The sequence below is a fragment of the Pseudopodoces humilis genome, chromosome 21, assembly GCF_049639895.1.
Source record: "Pseudopodoces humilis isolate 2021_Gansu_Grassland_sample_001 chromosome 21, ASM4963989v1, whole genome shotgun sequence".
NCBI lineage: Eukaryota > Metazoa > Chordata > Aves > Passeriformes > Paridae > Pseudopodoces > Pseudopodoces humilis.
In genome coordinates, this window is record NC_142220.1 from 9391402 (window position 1) to 9409362 (window position 17961).

The following is a 17961-nucleotide window of genomic DNA, read 5'->3' on the forward strand; positions in this document are numbered from 1 at the left end:
TGGCATCCAGAAGTTTTCCACTGGTGAGCTCTGGGCAGCTCCTGCCAGGTGTAAACCAACACTCATCCCCTCTGGAGAAATCAGCATCTCTTGCATCATCTGTGCAGAAGGGCTGGACAGCTCTGTCAGGAGGTGGAGATAACCTGCTTGAGTAGCACACCCACACGGCAGTGACCCAGCCAAGGTCTGGCTCTGGTGCCATCTTTAACACCTTCCCACCTGCGTGCTCAAACTGCTCCAGCCCCATCCAGAGAAGCACGGGACACATTCAGCACTCCTGGAGACCAGGCTGCTGCAGCCACAGGGGAACAGGGCACTGAGGTGGCTGACAACAGGGTCTGGCCCCTCTCTCCACTCCCAATGCCCACTCTGAACAGGTTCTGCTGCTCGGTGGCCTCATGAGCTCACAGCACACAGAAGGTACCCCAGGAAAACACCAGCACTGAGAGCTGAGCCAGTGCAGCAGGGAGGTTCAAGAGGGCTGCTGCTGAGTGCAGATGGGGTTAAGGAGGCACAAGAGGGTTTCAGGGGAGCCCAGAACAGCTCAGGTCTCCAGCGTTGCCCTGTCTTCACCTGCACAGCCCAAACATCCTTCACATAACTCTAAATATTTCTGTGCCTGCTGCTGAATTGGAACAGTCAGAGCTTTCCAACAGCCTGGGATGTGCCTGTGGCTTCTGGACACACACTGCCCTCCTGTGCAGCCCCCACAGAGCAGTGCCTGCCTCCCCCAGCCTCAGAGGGGTCAGCAGTGCAGTGCTGCCCTTGCTGCAGCAGCTCTGTGCTGCTCATTCCAAGTTCCTGTAATTGACTGGATTAAGGGGAAAAAGTTGGTAGGATTACAGGAGGAATTTTTTGGTGAATTTTTCACAGCTGCAGGGTCTCACCATGTGAAGAAAAATAAAACCTGTTTTATTTGAGGGAAATCTGAGAGGTTATCTTGGTTTTGACCTCACTCTAGTAGTTGTCTTGTATGCTTAAACATATTGAATCCAGTGCCTAATTAATCACACTCTGCTACACAATGGCAGCACATTTCAGTGTATTATTTTCTTCAGAATAATATGGTTTAACAATATAGAGAAGTGAAACTGCACTGAAATGTGTGGTTGTTATTCCTAAGGCTGGGCTCCTGAGAGAGGGAACCTCTGGAGCTGAAAGATATTTTCTCAGCATGCTCTGAGAAAAAGTAATATATGTAACATTTCATGATCTCCACTGAAAGAGAAAAGTCTTTAGACAGGAAACAGGGCTGAGATCAAAATTAGTGTTACAAGAATAGCTTTCAGATCTGGCCTGCACTTTTCTGGGGTGGTATATTTAACTCCTTCAGCTGAAGATACTGCCTTACTACTGCTGGAGCTGCAGCCTAGCAGAGAGAGGGGAAAATGAACAACAGTGAAGAATTTATAAATGCATATATTTTATTTGGTTATAAATAAATTTCTCGCCTTGAGAAGAAAACGTTGAAGTTGTCAAGGAAGGCAACATCATAAATAAAAGAAAATGTTTAGAAGAGAGGAAAAAATTGTGTCCTACATTGTGATGAACAGTAAATCAATTGTACTCCTTAGGAACATTCTGGTAAGGCAACTGAGGTAGTTACACATTATGTGATAAAGAGGGACAATTGTTGCTCTCCACAGAGCAGAATGAGACATCTTAGGTGTAAAGGCTATCAAAAGCCAAGCTGTAACCTTATTTATTAAAAGCAGTAAATACAAGGAAGAAGTATTTTGAAGGATTTTAGCTGCACTGCATTTCAAACCATAAGAAGCTGGTGGGCATCTGCCCTTTGAGCTGTGTGCCACCCAAAAAGAGAGACAATGACAAACCATGACCTGAGAACAGAGTGGTGCCAGCCCTGGCAGGCAGAACCCTTTGTGGCATCTGCCTGATGGTGCTAATTCAGATTTCTGTGGGGGTTACAGGTGTGCACCACAAGCAGGTACCACCCAGAGATGCTCAAAGGAGCAGCCCCAAGACCTCCCTCACACAGAGCTCAATACACAAAGCTCAGTAGGCACAATCATTGCTATCTGCAAGAAAAGACTGTATGAGGCTCTCTCTTGGTGGTGAGGAGCAAACATCCCACCTCAGCACAGGGAGGGGAAGGCCTGTGCAAGTCACATCAACCTCCTCAGAACATTTCTGCCATGGGGAAGGAATAAAAGGTTTTCAAGCTCACTTTCCTCTAACCACAAGCAAACATTGCATCCTCCAGCACTGAAAGCAAAAGCAAATTCCCTACCACCAAAGTGAATGTTGGGATTTGTTCATTCCAGGGCCTGACTCTGGGCTGGAAATAGGCTGTAGCTTCTGAGGGGCTCTTCACAGGCTGCCAGGACACAGCTCTGACCCCAGCCAGGGCACTGGAGCTCCTGCTGCAGGAAGCAGCAGAAGGGAGGAGGAGGTTCAGCCCTGCAGCTCTAACACCACTACATACATCAGGGACACTTACACAGAGCACTAACCAGTGCTAACAAAGGGACTACAGCCATTCCTGCTCATGTATTTCTGATTCTAGAATCATAAAAGAGACATTTCCAAGATTCACATCTTGCCCAGCAAAAAGCTGCTTTGCTCAGTGCAGCCAGCTTCATTCCATGTGTCACCAGAATCACTGTGTGCAAGCTTCTAAGATTGTGATATAAAGACCTCGCTGAGCATCACTGGGTGGAGCCCTGTGATCAAGTTCTCTGACCTAACTGAGTAAAAAATGCAGCCAGAGTTGAAGCATTCAGCAGTTCCCAGCTCCTTTCCCCTTTCATGTGCTACTTGTGGTCTCCATCTGTGGGTTCACTGCCTTCCATGTGGGGCTCCAATGTGGCCAGCAGACCTGCTCTCCTACTCCAGCAGAGTCCCACCCCTGAGATGTGGCAGTCCCACGCCCAAAGTGACAACATTCCCGAGGAGAGCATCAGAGGCATGCTGGAAGATGCCCTGCTCCTGGCCACAGTGATCACAGCGTGCTGGGAACAGCGATTTGCACCACCAAAATCTCCTTCCCAGCACTGCCAGCAAGCTGCACAGCAGAATTTGCCACTGTCCCATCACAGAGATGAATTATGTTTCTGGCCCATGATTATGTTTCTGGCAAGCACTGAGGGAAAGCTTTGTCCCCCACCAAAGATTCATATTCAGCCTTAGTAAATCTGGTGAAGAGCAGAGGAGGGAGCTGGAGTGAGGGAGTCCTCAAACCCTGGGGCAATGCTCAGAGGAACTGTGCACAGGGGTTCACTGACTCAGGTTCGTTGCAAAATTATTTTCCAAAAGATGATTTAAATGTGATTTCTTTTTGAAAATACCTGAAGTTCCGTTCTTCATTCCCTAACAGACTGAGGTTATTCCCCGTCTTCATTTGGTCTCAGTTATCACTGTGATCATCAGCAGTCTGCAGTGCAATGAGACAAGTCATAGGCTCTCTTCTAAATCTTGCTATTGAGAGTGATTACTTGGCCTTGGGTAATGAATTAGTCCTATTATACAGCAGCTGGCACAGTAGAAGCTAATCTGCTGCTCAGGCAGCTCATTACATGGGCAGGGCTGGAACTGCTCAGCTCTGTGCTGCACACACAGCCTTCAGCAGCATTTTTTAACTGAATTCTGCACACAGTTCTTCAGGACTACAAAACAAACTACATCTATCAAATCAGTTTCTGTCTGTTCCTTTCTGAGTTAAGCTCAACCCTTGGAAATACAATTCCTCTTCTGTGCAGTTTCTACATGGCACTTTGCCATATCTGTATCAAATCCAAACTCTGTTAATTCTTCATTCTTTGTCAACCCTTGCAAACTCTGTCACTCCTCATCTCCATTTTTCTCCTCCAAACTCCTCTGTACTAATTATTCCATCTACCCCAGTACCACAAGCTTGCCAGCTCTGCCTCTTCCATAACCAAATTTCACTTCTGCAGCAAGTGGAACTACTCCTGTACTGCACCAGCTTGTCACTGTAGGTCTTGCTTTGTGGTTTTGTGGCAATGGCTCAAGGAGGAGCATTTCAACACACAGCAACTGCAGGGTTTCGTTTTGGAAACATGAACAAAGGGCTAAATAAGTGAATTAGAAAGGATCAGGAAGACAAAGCAGATCCAGGCAGCCAATTTAAAAGAATGTTCTGAAAGTGCTTATAGATGACTACAGTCAAACTAAGCAGAATGACAGAATAAATTAAATAGCAATGTTGTAGCCATGGTGGTACTCTTGGGAGTGCTGGTATCTGCTGTCAGACCAACTATCACAGGTATGCTTGTGAAAGAATAAACTCTTTTCTATGAAAAGAAGCAGACAAGGAGTGAAAAAACTACTGTACAAAATAAGAAACAGATAAATCAGAAGGCAAAGAGCAGAAGCAATAAGAGTCTTCCTCAAAACAAAGGTCTGAGGAGTGACGATGCCAGTCACTCAGACAATTCAGGAAAGTGAGAAATGTGTTGTAAATATGTTCAGGTTATACATGATTGTTTACATGAGCTCTGGTAAGTCTTCAAAGAACAGGCAACAACACAGGAAACAAAACACACTAGGAATAAATGCAAAGTTTTACATACGGAGGTAATAACAGAAATCCTGTTGTACTTTTCATGTCTCAATGTCAAGCTCAAAGATCCTTGTTCCTTCCCTCAGACTTCCACAAAAGCTGTTTTTTTAGCAGCCCAGGGAGCTGCTTCACATTAACCCCTCCCATGCTCCCCATTCCACTGCTGAATTTTTCTCAAGCAGTCTCAGAGCTGCTCGGCCTGTCCCTGGCACAAGGGCTGTGAGAGGGAGAACAGGAGCCACAAGCCACAAGTGCTGAACCACCAGGAAGGGCACTGCAGGTGCAGTAAACAATGACATTTTACTCTGAGCTAGCAGATTTCAAGGAAGTTTTTATCATGATTCCAAGTAAAACATAGGGGCAAGTTTAGGAAGATCAAATGAACGACGTGAGACCTCTAATCCTTTGCCTCTGCTCCCTCCACACTCTCACACCTTTCTCCCTTTTGCCCACTGCTGCACTTGCTGAGAGTGAGAGGGCATTTCAAAGATGAAAATTCAGTACTTCTGGGACAGCCTGGTTATTCCAGACTTTATTTCCAGCCCAGAGGAGCTCCTGCTTTCTCTCTGTGATGGACTAGAGTCTTGATGGACTAGTTGCTGCTTTGGCAACGCTGGGCAGGGCAGATCCTCTGCAGCTTTCACATCTGCTGTGTCCCTTCTTCGCTGAAGATCACAGAATATTCCATTGGAGCATTCCACAGAACATCACACACCTTCCTTATGGACCTTGGTCTGATCCATTTTACAATACAAAACCCCAGGTCTTCCCAAGACTTAGTACTTCTAATTATCTGTTATTGAGGAGTTTTTCCACAGCACAAAGAGAGGCAAAGAACTGATGGACACGGGCACATGAGGTGATGGCCGGAAAAGGAGTTAAAATTGGAAAGATTTTGTTCCTGGAGACTGCAGCAGCAGAGGCCATTCCAAGTGCCACAGAGCTGGGAAAGCCCTGAGAGATCTGTGCAGTAAACAAACTCAGTGCTCAAACAAACACTGGAAGACCACGATGCTTTTGCTGCCAGCATCACAGTGGGAATATCTGTGGCTCAAGAACAGTCTGCACAGTCTACTCTTACCAACCACGAATGTAGGAAAAATGCCAGACAGGTCTCAAACAATGTCAAAGAAAGTTTTTCAACCTTTGCATCTGCACCTGTTGAGGAGCTGAAAGATTAGTGACCAAAGTAATCTGTCAGTCAGCCTAAATTAATCCTGAAGTGCCTCATGCTGATGACTGAGTACTGAGGGGACTGCTCACAAATGCTGACAAAAGTGGATGTTAAAAGACGCTGGCCTGTTCTGCTGCCAGATACACTCTACAAAATGCAGAGTGGCAGCTCCTGAGTAACCCATGGCACCCCTTTCTGGAATGTGCCAGCAAAAAAGCAAACCACAGATGTACTAGGCTAGTACAAAAGCTATTTTGATAGCATGATGTGGAAAACTGGATTACTAGTACAAGCAAAAAGCTTTCTCTGCTGTTCCATATGTCTGTAAAAGGATTGCTCCCCAGGGCAGTCACCACAGCAGGTACAGAGAAGGCACCAGGGCAGGGAGGGTGCTGTCAGGGAGTTTGTATGCCAGGAAAATGTACAGCCTGCTCTCCCTCTCAATCACAAGTGCACTTCTGCAGCTATGGCAGGTATGCAAGGGGCTCTCCCATGCCTAACCCTGTGCTACAGAGATTCAGGCTGCTCACCTGCTCTGCAGGTACAGGGCAAACATCTCAACAGCCCTGCCACATACCAGCCCTGCACAGCAGCTCCTCTCAACAGGTAATGTTTTACACAGTGCTGTGATATAAAAAATTCCAATTACTCTAAAGCATACTTAAAATTTTCAAGACAAACAGTAGTTGAAGCACAAAGTTGAAAAACAGTGGCTGAGCAAGCTGTTGGCCCTGGTTTCACACTGTTCTGCACACTCCAGGGTTCATACCAATAAAAGGGAGTGATAGGTAATTAAATATGGCAAATGACATTTTGAAGTGACATGAACTGATGACATTGTGCAAAGCACAGCGTGGGGACCACCAATTCCATTTTGATGCTTTCAGGTTTGCCCAGGTCCTCTGTTCTGCCTGCAAAGGAGGAGTTGTGCAGGTTACTGGAAATGAGCACACAGGGAGCAGCCACTGCAACCCAGCCCCAGCTTCTGGGAGGCTCCAGCAAACCTTGCACAGGGAACAAGGCATAGTCCGAGAATGCTGGATGCTGAGAAAGCTGCCCAGAATAAGTGCTCCCTGGGAGTGTGAGAAATCAGAGACAGAAATATCAGTGCCTTATGTCAAACACTCCAGGACATAAGTTAGCAGTGGCTGGTTCCCTTTGCTCTCGATGGGGGGAACAGGATGAACACCTGCAAAGTGAGAAACTCCTGCTGCCCTGAGTTGCAGTGTGGCCACAATGAAAACAACTGCAACAGACCCAAATATTTTCAAAGAGAGATACTACCTGCTGCTGTTATTGTGGGGTTCTCCAAAACAGACAATGTTCTATCTTTGGGACAGCACTTTGTGTCAGCAGCCAGGAAAATAACAAAAGCAAGTCCTGAGAACACACTCAGACACTTCAGATTCTGATAATGAGCATTGGGGCACATTACTGACAATAATGTGCTTCATGGGCATAAGCAACCATGGAAGATAAGGAATCATGAAGCATAAAACACAGGTTTAATCTGCTTAGTTAAATGACCACTTAATTTCACCTGGTCATTTATTATCCCACAAGTGAAAGTGAAATAAGTAGAAAAAAAAAAATCACATCAAAACTGCCAGAATTTTCCAGTCTTGATTACAGAGCCAAATTTTCCATTTTGGACACCAAAGTAAAGATTTGTGTTTAGAAAATAAGTATTTGGCATCTTCTCATTATTCCTACTGTATCTTTTTAAACTACATTCACTATAAAGTGTTGTGTGGTTCATTCATGTTGTGTTTGTGGCACAACACTCAAGGCACTGAAGGTGCATTTTGCACCCAGGCTGGAAAGTGAGACTTGAGTTCCCCATGTTTACTGGTGCAGAAACCACTCTTGTATTTTCCTACAGGACATGTGCCCCAGTCAGAGCACAGAACGAGCCGGAAATTCTTTAGGGAACTAAGCAATCTTCAAGTGAGTCTTTAAATGATCCACATTTTTCATGGTTGCTCTATATCCACCCTTAAATTGCAGGTGCACAGCAACTCATTTAATCTTGCACATCTAGAAGACAGACGTCTGCAGGGAGACTGTTTTAAGACTCTTTTGTAATCCACAGGCAGAGATAGTGCAGTTTAAGCCTTCCATGGCACTTTTTCATCTTTTAGCTAAGGGTAAAGGAGAAACATCTTTAAAAATTCTGTCCCATGCAATTTTTCAAAGGTCAACAGTGTGACTGTTCTCACCTGCTCCAGAAGCAGCACCCATGAGCCCAGCTCCTGCAACACCCCAACTTGTGCAGGGGACAGAAGAGCTCACAAAAAATGCCACAACCATCTGTAAGACCCTTCCCTTCACAATCCTTGGCTATTTATGGTACTATTAAATTTTTATATTTCATCTGTAACTTCAAGTGCGAGACAATTATCGCTAGATGGATAACAGGGATTGTGAACTGCGGCATCACATCCCCTTCATATTCTCCTGGGGCTTTAAATTCCATCAGAACCTTGATTAAAGAGTGGTTTTCTGGCAGCAAAACATAATTTCCTCACTCTTTTATATGTGATTTCATTCACATTTGCCAGAAATATCAGTGGTCAGATGATCACAAGTTTCAACTCTAAAAAATACAGTTACAAAAAGTCAGAGAGAGAAAAAAGACCATGTGAAACTAAACTTCAAGGCAATACCACAGGATTCTCATTGTCAGTCCTCTCATGAACACCTCACTTTGGACAACAGTTTGCTGTTGAATCACACAATGCAGACCAGCCTCAGCACCCATGAGCACTGAACTTTGGAAACTTCACCTTTTCCCTGAGACAACATCCACATCTACATCCAAGTTCTATCCATGTTCCATCTACAGCCGAGCAAATCTCTGCGTTCATTAGGGACCCATCCCTGCTTCAAGAGAATGAAAACCAACCTTCTACAACCTTCTGCACCAGGGGAAATGCCATCCCCACTTCAGCTGTGGTTGCTGCCCCAGCCCCACCTCCCAGGGGCAGCAGAATGGCCAGAACACTCAGGATGGTGTCACAAGCACCCCTGGGCAGGAGATAGGAATACTAATCCCAGCGTGGCAGTGATGGCATCCACTCTTTGGGCTCAGCACCCACAGCCTTATCACACCAGATTAAAGGGCAGATTCCTTCCCCAGCACCCAAGACTACAGATTGGAGCATTACTTGCTCCACAGAATATTCTCAGAAAAAAGCAGTCTCAGCAGTCACATCTATACCTGAGATCATCACACATCCCCTCAGTTCTTGTGGCTCTTCATGAATTTTATGTTAAGCTGATTTTTGAGTGGGGAGGTGGAGGAACAAGAGAGAGAGAGACAACCAACTCCAAGGATGTAGAAGAACCTTGTGAGAAAGCAAAGCATCATTGCTGTGTGCCGGAGATAAGGACACCATGTACAAATAGCTCAGGGCTCAGGTACCCACAGCCATCCAGGTGCACACCCAACTTTATTCTCTTTTGTGAACCAGGAAAAGCTCTGTTGCAACAGATACCAACACACCCTCCTTTTAATATATATCAGACACATCATACAGCCCCCATGATGGCAGAGAGCACAGAAATCCTCCACACATTCTCTTGTTATTACAAAATAAATAAAAACCATTTTAATTTCTGTGTATTCCCTTCATCCTTTGTCTCTATGACTCCCCAGGCACCACGAAGGAAGCAGTCTGTGCCATGCCATGCTTCCTGCAGCTGGATGTGCAACAACCTCCAGGCTCAGCTGTTTGCACATCTCCAGCTGCCTCAGGTTGGTTTAGGTGAGGTGAGTTACCCACTGAGTATTACACAGCAGTGGGAGCAATAAACCATCAGTCTGACAGCTGCAGGTGAAGTCTGCACCAGGGAGAAGCATTCCTTCCCTCCTAAGTGCCTCACAGTTCTGGTAAATCAAGCTGTGGAGAGTGCAGATAAGATCAGTGGCAGCTCCAAGTCCTACTCAGTCCAGCCCGCTCAGTTAGATTCCAGAGCCACCTCCATCCATTCTGGAAGCACACGCTGTGCTTCATACAGAGACTTACATCTGTGGGATGACTGAAGCTATAAAAAGTGCTGACAATTTCCAGCAAATTTGCATATGTTGCTGCTGCTGCTGCTTATATAAGTGATTTCTAGTTAACTACAAATACAAAAATCAAGGCCCAAAAATAGGTTTGCAAAGAAACCACTTGCAAATGTGACTGAATGATACATCTCTCCAACACTCCAAAAATCACTTGTCTAGAAAAAGCAGACGCAACAGAGGTTTCTCCAGAGGGTCCCATACAGAGCACCTCCTGGAATACAGATTACCCCACTTTCTCAACATCTCTGCTGCCCTGCACCGTAAAGTTTGTCACAAACTGGAGCACCTGAGCCTTGTGCCAGGTTGCCCTTATGTCTGGAGCTGTATAGATCTTTCTACACACATCATCATTCCAAGCTCCCTGATGCAGCTGTGATGAGGAGGCAGCCAGCCTCAGGATAAGAAACATGAGCTGTTGAGAAATCCCTCAATGTATCACACACCACACTCCATTGGCTCTGTCTATACCATATACCACCTCCTCACCTGCATCTGCACACCCTGCTCCAGCCTGGGAAGGCCAAGTGCTTAACCTGGGGCTGCAACAGTCTGGTACCAAGGGGACCTGTAGGGCTCTGCTCAATGGTCAAAAGGTCAGGCAAAAATATAAAGCACACAGGACGGAGGAAAGGGTCAGAAAATCCCTGACTTTCAGGTCTCACAACTGCCATAGCTATTAATCACCAAAGGAGGAGTGAGGGTTGAAGCTGATGGTATCTGCTCAACAGGATATGGATACCAAGCAACAACATCCTCCTTCCCCAAGCCCTTCAGCTTGCACAAGGGTGCTGCTTGCTCATAGACCAAGCTCAGCCAAAGCAAAACCAAATGAATCTGACAGCAGTCTTCAGGATTCCTCTAGTGTCCATGGATTCTCATGCTCAGGAAATACTGCTTAGGGACCATTTCTCCATTAACCTACTATCTACAGCAGATAGAAACTACTTGGTTTTCCAACATAAGGAAGACAAGGACACACTGGAGAGAGTCCAGCAATGGGCCACGAGGATGATTAAGGGACTGGAGCATCTGTCATACAAAGAAGGGCTGAAAGAACTGGGACTGTTTAGCATCAAGACAAGAAGGTTTGAGAGGCATGTTATCAGTGTGCATAAAAATCTGTGTGGGGGACAGTAAAAAACCATATAGACTGTTCTCAGTGGTACCCAGTGAAAGGATGAGGTGCAATAGGCACAAAAAAATCCCTTTAAAGGGACACAAATCCCTTTAAAGGGCACAACAAAAAACTGTGAGGGTGGCTAAACACTGGAATACATTGTCCAGAACAGTTGTTGTGTCCACCCTTGCACACATTAAAACCCTGACAGACATAGCCAGGCAAGCCAGACTAGCTGATCTCCAAAGGTCCTTTCCAACCCAGTGATTCTGTGATTAAAACCACAGCAGCCTCCTCAACTGCTCCCAACCAGCCCAGCCTCAGGGAATCCATCTGGAACCCCACCACGAAGCCGATACCCTCCCTTTCTCCCTTTTCTGTCTGCTTTTGATAGTTTTTTGGTTTATGCTACCACTTTTGCTCTCTGACAGCAGTATCCTCTCCAGAGCTCACAGAGACATGCCATTTCTGCCTTGTCCCTACCATGAGCTCCTCCAGTCCTCCTCCAGATCTCACTGTTTCCATCACTGCCTTGAGCAGGAACCTCCAGCCATCACCATTTTCTTCTAACCCTCCACTCCAGGCTTGAAGCAGCCACAGGAACAGTAAACAAAAGGATGCAAAATGTCTTTATCTCTTTACATCTCTGTGTCTCTTGCCCCGCATTTACCACATTTTTGGTCTTTCCCTTGATCTTCTGTGATGAATGAACTGAAAACACAGTTTTGCTAGCAAAAGAACACAGAATGTAGCAAAAGCACAGGGCTGGCTGCCTGTGAGGAGACCCAGGTGCTGTTGGTGGAGCAGGTTCTTCACAAGTCAATGACAGCATCAGGAACAGACACTTCTCCTCCTCCTTCATCCCTCAGGAACCAGCACACCACAGACTGGCTGCTCAACCAGCCAAGGGTGGGAGAGCTTCCCCTCCCCACTGCTCTTCAGACCTTTCTCACTTCCCTCTTTCAGCTCAGGACCAAAACTCAGCACAGACTTTTGAACCAGTGCTGTCAGAGGACATCCCAAGGTTGGTAAATGTGAAGCCCTGTGAATGAGAAAATGCAGCCTTCCTGTCTAAACACAGTGCAGGCTTCAAGTCACAAAGGCTTCAGAAGAAGGCCACCTCGTTCTGGCAGCTCCCAGCCACTGATGGACCTTGCTGAGAGAAGAAAGGGTGTGTGCTGTGGAGGCAGGCAATGCCATGAGGGACATTCAGTCACTGCTGTGACAGAAAATGCAGCCAGCTCTCCTTCAGGCTCCAGAGAGAGCACAAGTAGTTGTTGGGGAAACTGGGCACAGGGAAATGAGGGCAGGACAGAGAGAAACAGTAACATCTTCCTCTTCAAACAACAATGTGTGATCAAGTTCAGCTGAGGACAGAGCACTGAACCATACTGAGAGCTGCAGGGCCAGGGCCACCCAAAGCCCGTGGAAGGGCTGGCTGGTACAGAAAGGAGACTGATGTCCATGGCCCCATCTGGACATGCACTGTGACCACCTCCCTGACGTCAGCTCCGATGTCAATGTGGCTGGGCAGGGACTCGGATCAGAGAACAGAGGAGAGTGTTTTTGTTGTGGTGTCTTTCAGTTAGATCAGGTCTCTGAGCAAGCTGCTTACCTGCACTCAAGGGATGAGCTACCTAGAGATAAGGGAAAGGCTACCTGAACAGAGCCATGAGAAACAGACACACACAGAGCTTCCTTCTCACACACCTACTGTGATGTGTGCCAAGTACCTGTGATCCCATGGATTTGGTTAATTAGCTCTCATTTGATGTAATTTTAAATTCTGGCTCATAGTCTTTATTAGGTACCATCTCTGGAGAATAGGAAAACATGCCAGAGTGAACACACTCAGCCCTTGCCATTTTTCTTGCCTTCTTTATAAAGGTTTGCCCAACAGAAAGGAGGCCAGGCTGTGTGGACAAGTGGTCTCCATCAAAGCTGTCAGTGGTACAGGAGCCAAGGGTGAGAAAGACACATTTGTGGGGCTGTGGGCACTGATCTGAGCACACTGGAACTTGCTCGGGGAAAGTTCTCAAAGACTTAAGTGGGGAAATCAGAGTTTCTGAGAAGGAGATGACAGAAAAGCAAAGTTATGGTGTTTGGAAGCAATAACCCACTGCCTCTGCTGAGCAGTCCTTCTCACATCTCATGACACATTTTTCCTCAAACAATTCCTAAATTCCTAGGTGTGTAAACATTTAGCAATTTGTGAAACTACAAACACTCACTTATCTCAATAAATGATCTTGTAGGTGGCAAAACTGACAAACAGCAGGACTCCCACATTCTGAAACTAGCGAGAGAAATCCCAAGTGCATCAGCTGCACAGGAAAGTCTGTGGCCTCACTCTTGTAGCACTGCATGGGCAACTCCTTCTACTCTCCTGGCTTTCCAGGAAAAATAGTAAGAAACAGGAAGTCAAAGGAAACATCATAGATTTTTAAAATTTATTTGGACAAGAGAAATGAAAAGGCAGTGCCAGATCTGTGGGCAAAATGTCCTTTTGCACAGAATCCTTTGCTCACAGAACACTGCTCTACTAGCAGCTGGTGGGCAGGTTTTGGTGAAGACTCTGCTTCCTGCCTCTCTGGATTCCCTGGAAAGTGTGGATGGAAAACCTGGGATGGGTATTGCCCATAGGCCTTACACATAAGCAGAGCAAGCTGGCTGATTCCCCTTGGGAACCTGGAGGACAAACAAAGGCTGACCTGAGAAATGTGCTGTAAATGGCTTCAGCCCAGTCACTGCAGGGAGATGCTCCCAGACACCACTGCCATGTCCACAGCCTTGGTGTAAGATCCAAATGACAACAGGACACAGCCAGCAAGGAGAGGACTCATGGGATCGTGGTGAGTTCTTGCTTTAGTGCAGAGATGTTTCAGAATTCACATGCAGAGACTGTGAAGGCACTCTTCATGGACATATTTTTTACCCTCACATTGTGTCTCATTTGCGTGGACAGAAAGCCATAAACACATTCAGGCACAAGCAGTCCCGAGGTGGAAATCCAACTGTCACCCCAGCTGTCAGGGCCCTGAAAATGACTGAAGCTGACAGAAATTCTCCGTATCCTGACAGAAAGTCCATGGCCTTTGGGTCTCACAAACAACCTTAACCCTGCTGGGGCTCCCTGAGCCATGCCACAGGTATGGCAGCAAGGTGTCTGCAGCTGGCTGGAGAACTGCCACGACAGAGGCAGAAAAGAGACGGCTCCAGGTAGAACTTAGACAATATTCCAGTACCTACAGATACCGGTGGGGGGGACTTTGGACAGGGGCATGGAGTGAAGGAAGAATGGCTTCAAGCTGAAGAAGTGCAGACTTAGATTAGACATTAGGAAGAAATTCTCCTTTGCAAGGGTGGTGAGGCCCTAGCACAGGATGCTCAGAAAACCTGTGGCTTCTCCAACCCTGGAAATGTCCAAAGCCAGGTTGGATGGGACTTGGATCAATGTGATGTAGTGGAAGGTGTCCCTGCTCATGGCAGAGTGGGCGTAACGGGATGATCTTCAAGGTCCCTTCCAACCCAACCCATTCTGTGATTCCACGATTCTATACTGAATTACTTCTTCCACAACATAAAGCCACGACATGTTCAGTGAAAGGAAATGAGAAGGAGTGGGAGCGGGTGAGGGAGAGAGGAGGGAGTGGAACTTGCCCAGCATCTGACCCTCATGAGCGACGGACAAGGGCTGCACCACCGCAGCCTCTGACTTCTGCTGCTGTTCAGCGACCGTGAAAACCCAAGCGTCCGGAGCAAGCCCGCAGCTCGTCACGCACCTGAGCTCTGCCTCTCCATGGCTACAGCTACAAGCACCAAACGCTCTGGCTGCCGGAGCGAGGCCGGGTAAGTGAATTCTTACAGCACCCGGCAGCCTCAGCCCGGGGTGCCGGAACACCTGCCCGGGGCAGGGGCACAGCGATGCCGAGGGCGTTCCAACAGCAGCCCCGCGATGGCCCCGTGTGCCCCCGCGGGACATTCCCGGCCCCGGCCCCCGTCCCGGTCCCGGTCCTACCTCCAGCAGCTGGACGTAGCTGGCCGGGAACCAGCCTCGCAGCCCGTCTTCCTTCTGCCCTTCCCACCAGCCGCCGTCTGGCACCTGCAGCACCGTGATCAGCTCACCCGCCGCGAAGCGCAGCCCCTGCCGGTGCCGCTCCCCGGAGAAGGGGTACAGCGCCTGGCAGCGGGTCCCCGACATCCCTCCCGGACGCGCCCGCAGCCGCCGCCGCCGCTCCGCGCCCGCCCCGCTCGGCTGAGGGGGCCCCGCTGCGGCCCGGCCCAGCGGGCGCCAGGCGCGGGCAGCGCGGGCAGCGGCAGCCGAGCAGCCCCGGCGCCGGGCGCCCACGGGCACCGCCGGCTCGGGGTGGGGCGGGAGAGGCGGGACGGGCAGGGCGAGGGGAGGAGGGCGAGAGAGGGAGGAGGAGTGGTGGGAGGAGGGGGAGAGCGGAGAGGGAGAGGAAGCGGCGGGAGGAGAGGCCGTGATGGTGCGCGGGGCGGGCGGTGCGTGTGGCGCTGGTGGCGGCGGGACAGCGAGAGGGAGCGAGTGTGAGTGACCCTGGGGGGACAGCGTGTGGGAGAGAGCACGGGGGGCACCGCACGTGTGGCTGTGTGACAGACACTGTTCTGAGGGACTCTGTGTGCTCCACACCCCTCTGTGTGTGTGACAGACACTGTTCTGAGGGACTCTGTGTGCTCCACACCCCTCTGTGTGTGTGACAGACACTGTTCTGAGGGACTCTGTGTGCTCCACACCCCTCTGTGTGTGTGACAGACACTGTTCTGAGGGACTCTGGGTGTGTGACAGACACTGTTTCGAGGGACTCCGTGTGGCTGTGTGTGACAGGCAGTGTTCCGAGGGACTCGGTGTTCTCCACACCCCTGTGTATGTGTGTGTGTGTGTGTGTGTGTGTGTGTGTGTGTGTGTGTGTGTGTGTGAGAGAGAGAGAGAGAGAGAGAGACACTGTTCCGAGGGACTCTGTGTGCTCCACAGCCCTCTGTGTGTTTGTGTGTGACAGGCAGTCTTCCGAGGGGCTCCGTGTGTCTGTGTGTGACAGGCACTGTTCTGAGGGACTCGGTGTTCTCCACACCCCTCTGTGTGTGTTTGTGACAGGCACTGTTCTGAGGGACTGTGTGTGTGTGTGTGTGTGTGTGACAGACAGTGTTCTGAGGGATTGTGTGCTCCACACCTCTGTGTGTGTGTGTGACTGTGTGTGACAGACACTGTTCCGTGGGATTCTGTGTGCTCCACATCCCTCTGTGTGTGTTTGTGTGTGACAGACACTGTTCTGAGGGACTGTGCTCCACACCCCTCTGTGTGTGTGTGTGACAGACACTGTTCCATGGGATTCTGTATGCTCCACACCCCTCTGTGTGTGTGTGACAGGCACTGTTCCGAGGGACTCTGTGTGTGTGTGTGTGTGACAGGCACTGTTCCGAGGGAGACTGTGTGGACACTCTCTGTGTGGACACCCACTGAGTGTATACATTTGTTACACACAACCAAGAGCGTGAGATCCATTATCACTGAATGCCTGAAAGACATTATGTGACACACCTAACCCGTATGAAGTGTGTGTGTGACACATCCTCAGGTGTATGTGTCTCTGCAGCACTGGTCTGAGTGCACACCTTGCTTCATGCGTGTGTGTGTAGCTCCTGTGTGGATTGTAGTGTGTGAGGCACCTCTGTGTGGCTCTCAGGTTTGTAGCCTTTCTCCTAGACCTTTCAGAAGGTGACTTTGAGTGTAGCTGGGTTCTTTATTAGGATTCTTTTAACAAATTTTCAGCCTTTTTTCACAGTTCTATTTTTGATCTTCTGAATTGTGATAAATTGCTTAAAATCACCCCCTTTTGATAATTATTTAAGCTGATAACTACTGATCTATGATCCATTATGTGCTATTATCACACCAGCTGTGCCTTGCTTGGCAAAACCCCACAGACCTGATATCATGGCACACATCCAGGTACATCTATCAGCAGTATTCTCTAACAATGCCATTTATAGATGGCAAGAACTTAAATTAAAACAAAATCCTATCTTTTACTTCAGCATATACAAACCCAGCTTTGCTATTTGGTAACTCAGATCTACATAGTTTAGAGCGCTCACGTAAATAATTTTGGTTTAAATATTTCTTTCCTTATGTTTGATGTTGACAGAATGCTTCTATATTTTCTTTGGCTCATTCTCTAATATTTTTTCCTCTACTTCCAAATTGTTTTTTTCTCACTATCTCCCTTTCTAATATTTTTTCAGGCTCCTGTTCTTCTTTGCATGAACTCTCTTGATGGGAAAACCTCTAGCAGGGTTTCAGTCCTAGGGTTATCTCCTCCCTGAAGTAATTACAAACTTCAGCTTTTTAGCAGGCAAGCCCAAATGTAAACACTTGCCTAATTTTTATTTTAAATTTTCTTTCTAAACCTGTTACTATGACTTGCCTTTGGCTTGTGTACAAATGTCCAGTCTGTAAGCAGAAGGGCTCTGTTCCAGCCAGAGGATGCCTTTTAGTCACTGGAGGTAAAATATCTCTTGAACAGTTCCATAAATAATCCTCATTTCATTTTGCAGGTAGTGACCAGGTTGGTTTCTCAGCTATGTCTAGTCCTTCCCCTCAGCTTGCAGGATGGCTTTGCTTCCTGAACAGTTCAGAGAGCAGCTCTTGCCAAAGGCTTGGTTGGACCTGTGCTTGCTACTGCGTCTTGTAATGTCTATATTGTGAAGGGTGTTAAAGGGGGACAAGCTTGGCGTGTGAGGAAAATTATTTCTGAGCATAGGCATCTTTTTTATCTAGCATATCAGGGCCAGAGTTATGATGAAGTACAGAAGCCATCCCAGAAACATGCAGATTTGCCACTTCAGGGGTACCAGGCACTGGGATGAACCGGTCAGCTTTCAGTCTCAGCCTTTGTTCCTACCATCTGTTCCAGCATCTGAAGCATCTCAGCTGCATGCAGGTGTTCCCTGGGCAGTACACAGCAGGTCTGACTGAATGTTCAAAACTATCCCTCTGGCTGTAAGATCTGCCTGAATTTATTTCCTGAGCCATCACA

General features: G+C 47.9%; 1 protein-coding gene across 3 annotated transcripts in view; it reads right to left on the reverse strand.

Moving 5' to 3' along the window:
* GAS7 (growth arrest specific 7) overlaps positions 1–15107 on the reverse strand; it is an 83189-nt gene extending 68082 nt beyond the window's left edge. For all 3 annotated transcript variants that reach the window (XM_005526827.2, XM_088065378.1, XM_088065379.1), the window contains exon 1: positions 14925–15107. In XM_005526827.2, the coding sequence (XP_005526884.1) occupies positions 14925–15107 (183 nt within the window). The remainder of the gene's footprint in view (positions 1–14924) is intronic.
* Between the last annotated feature and the right edge of the window lie 2854 nt (positions 15108–17961).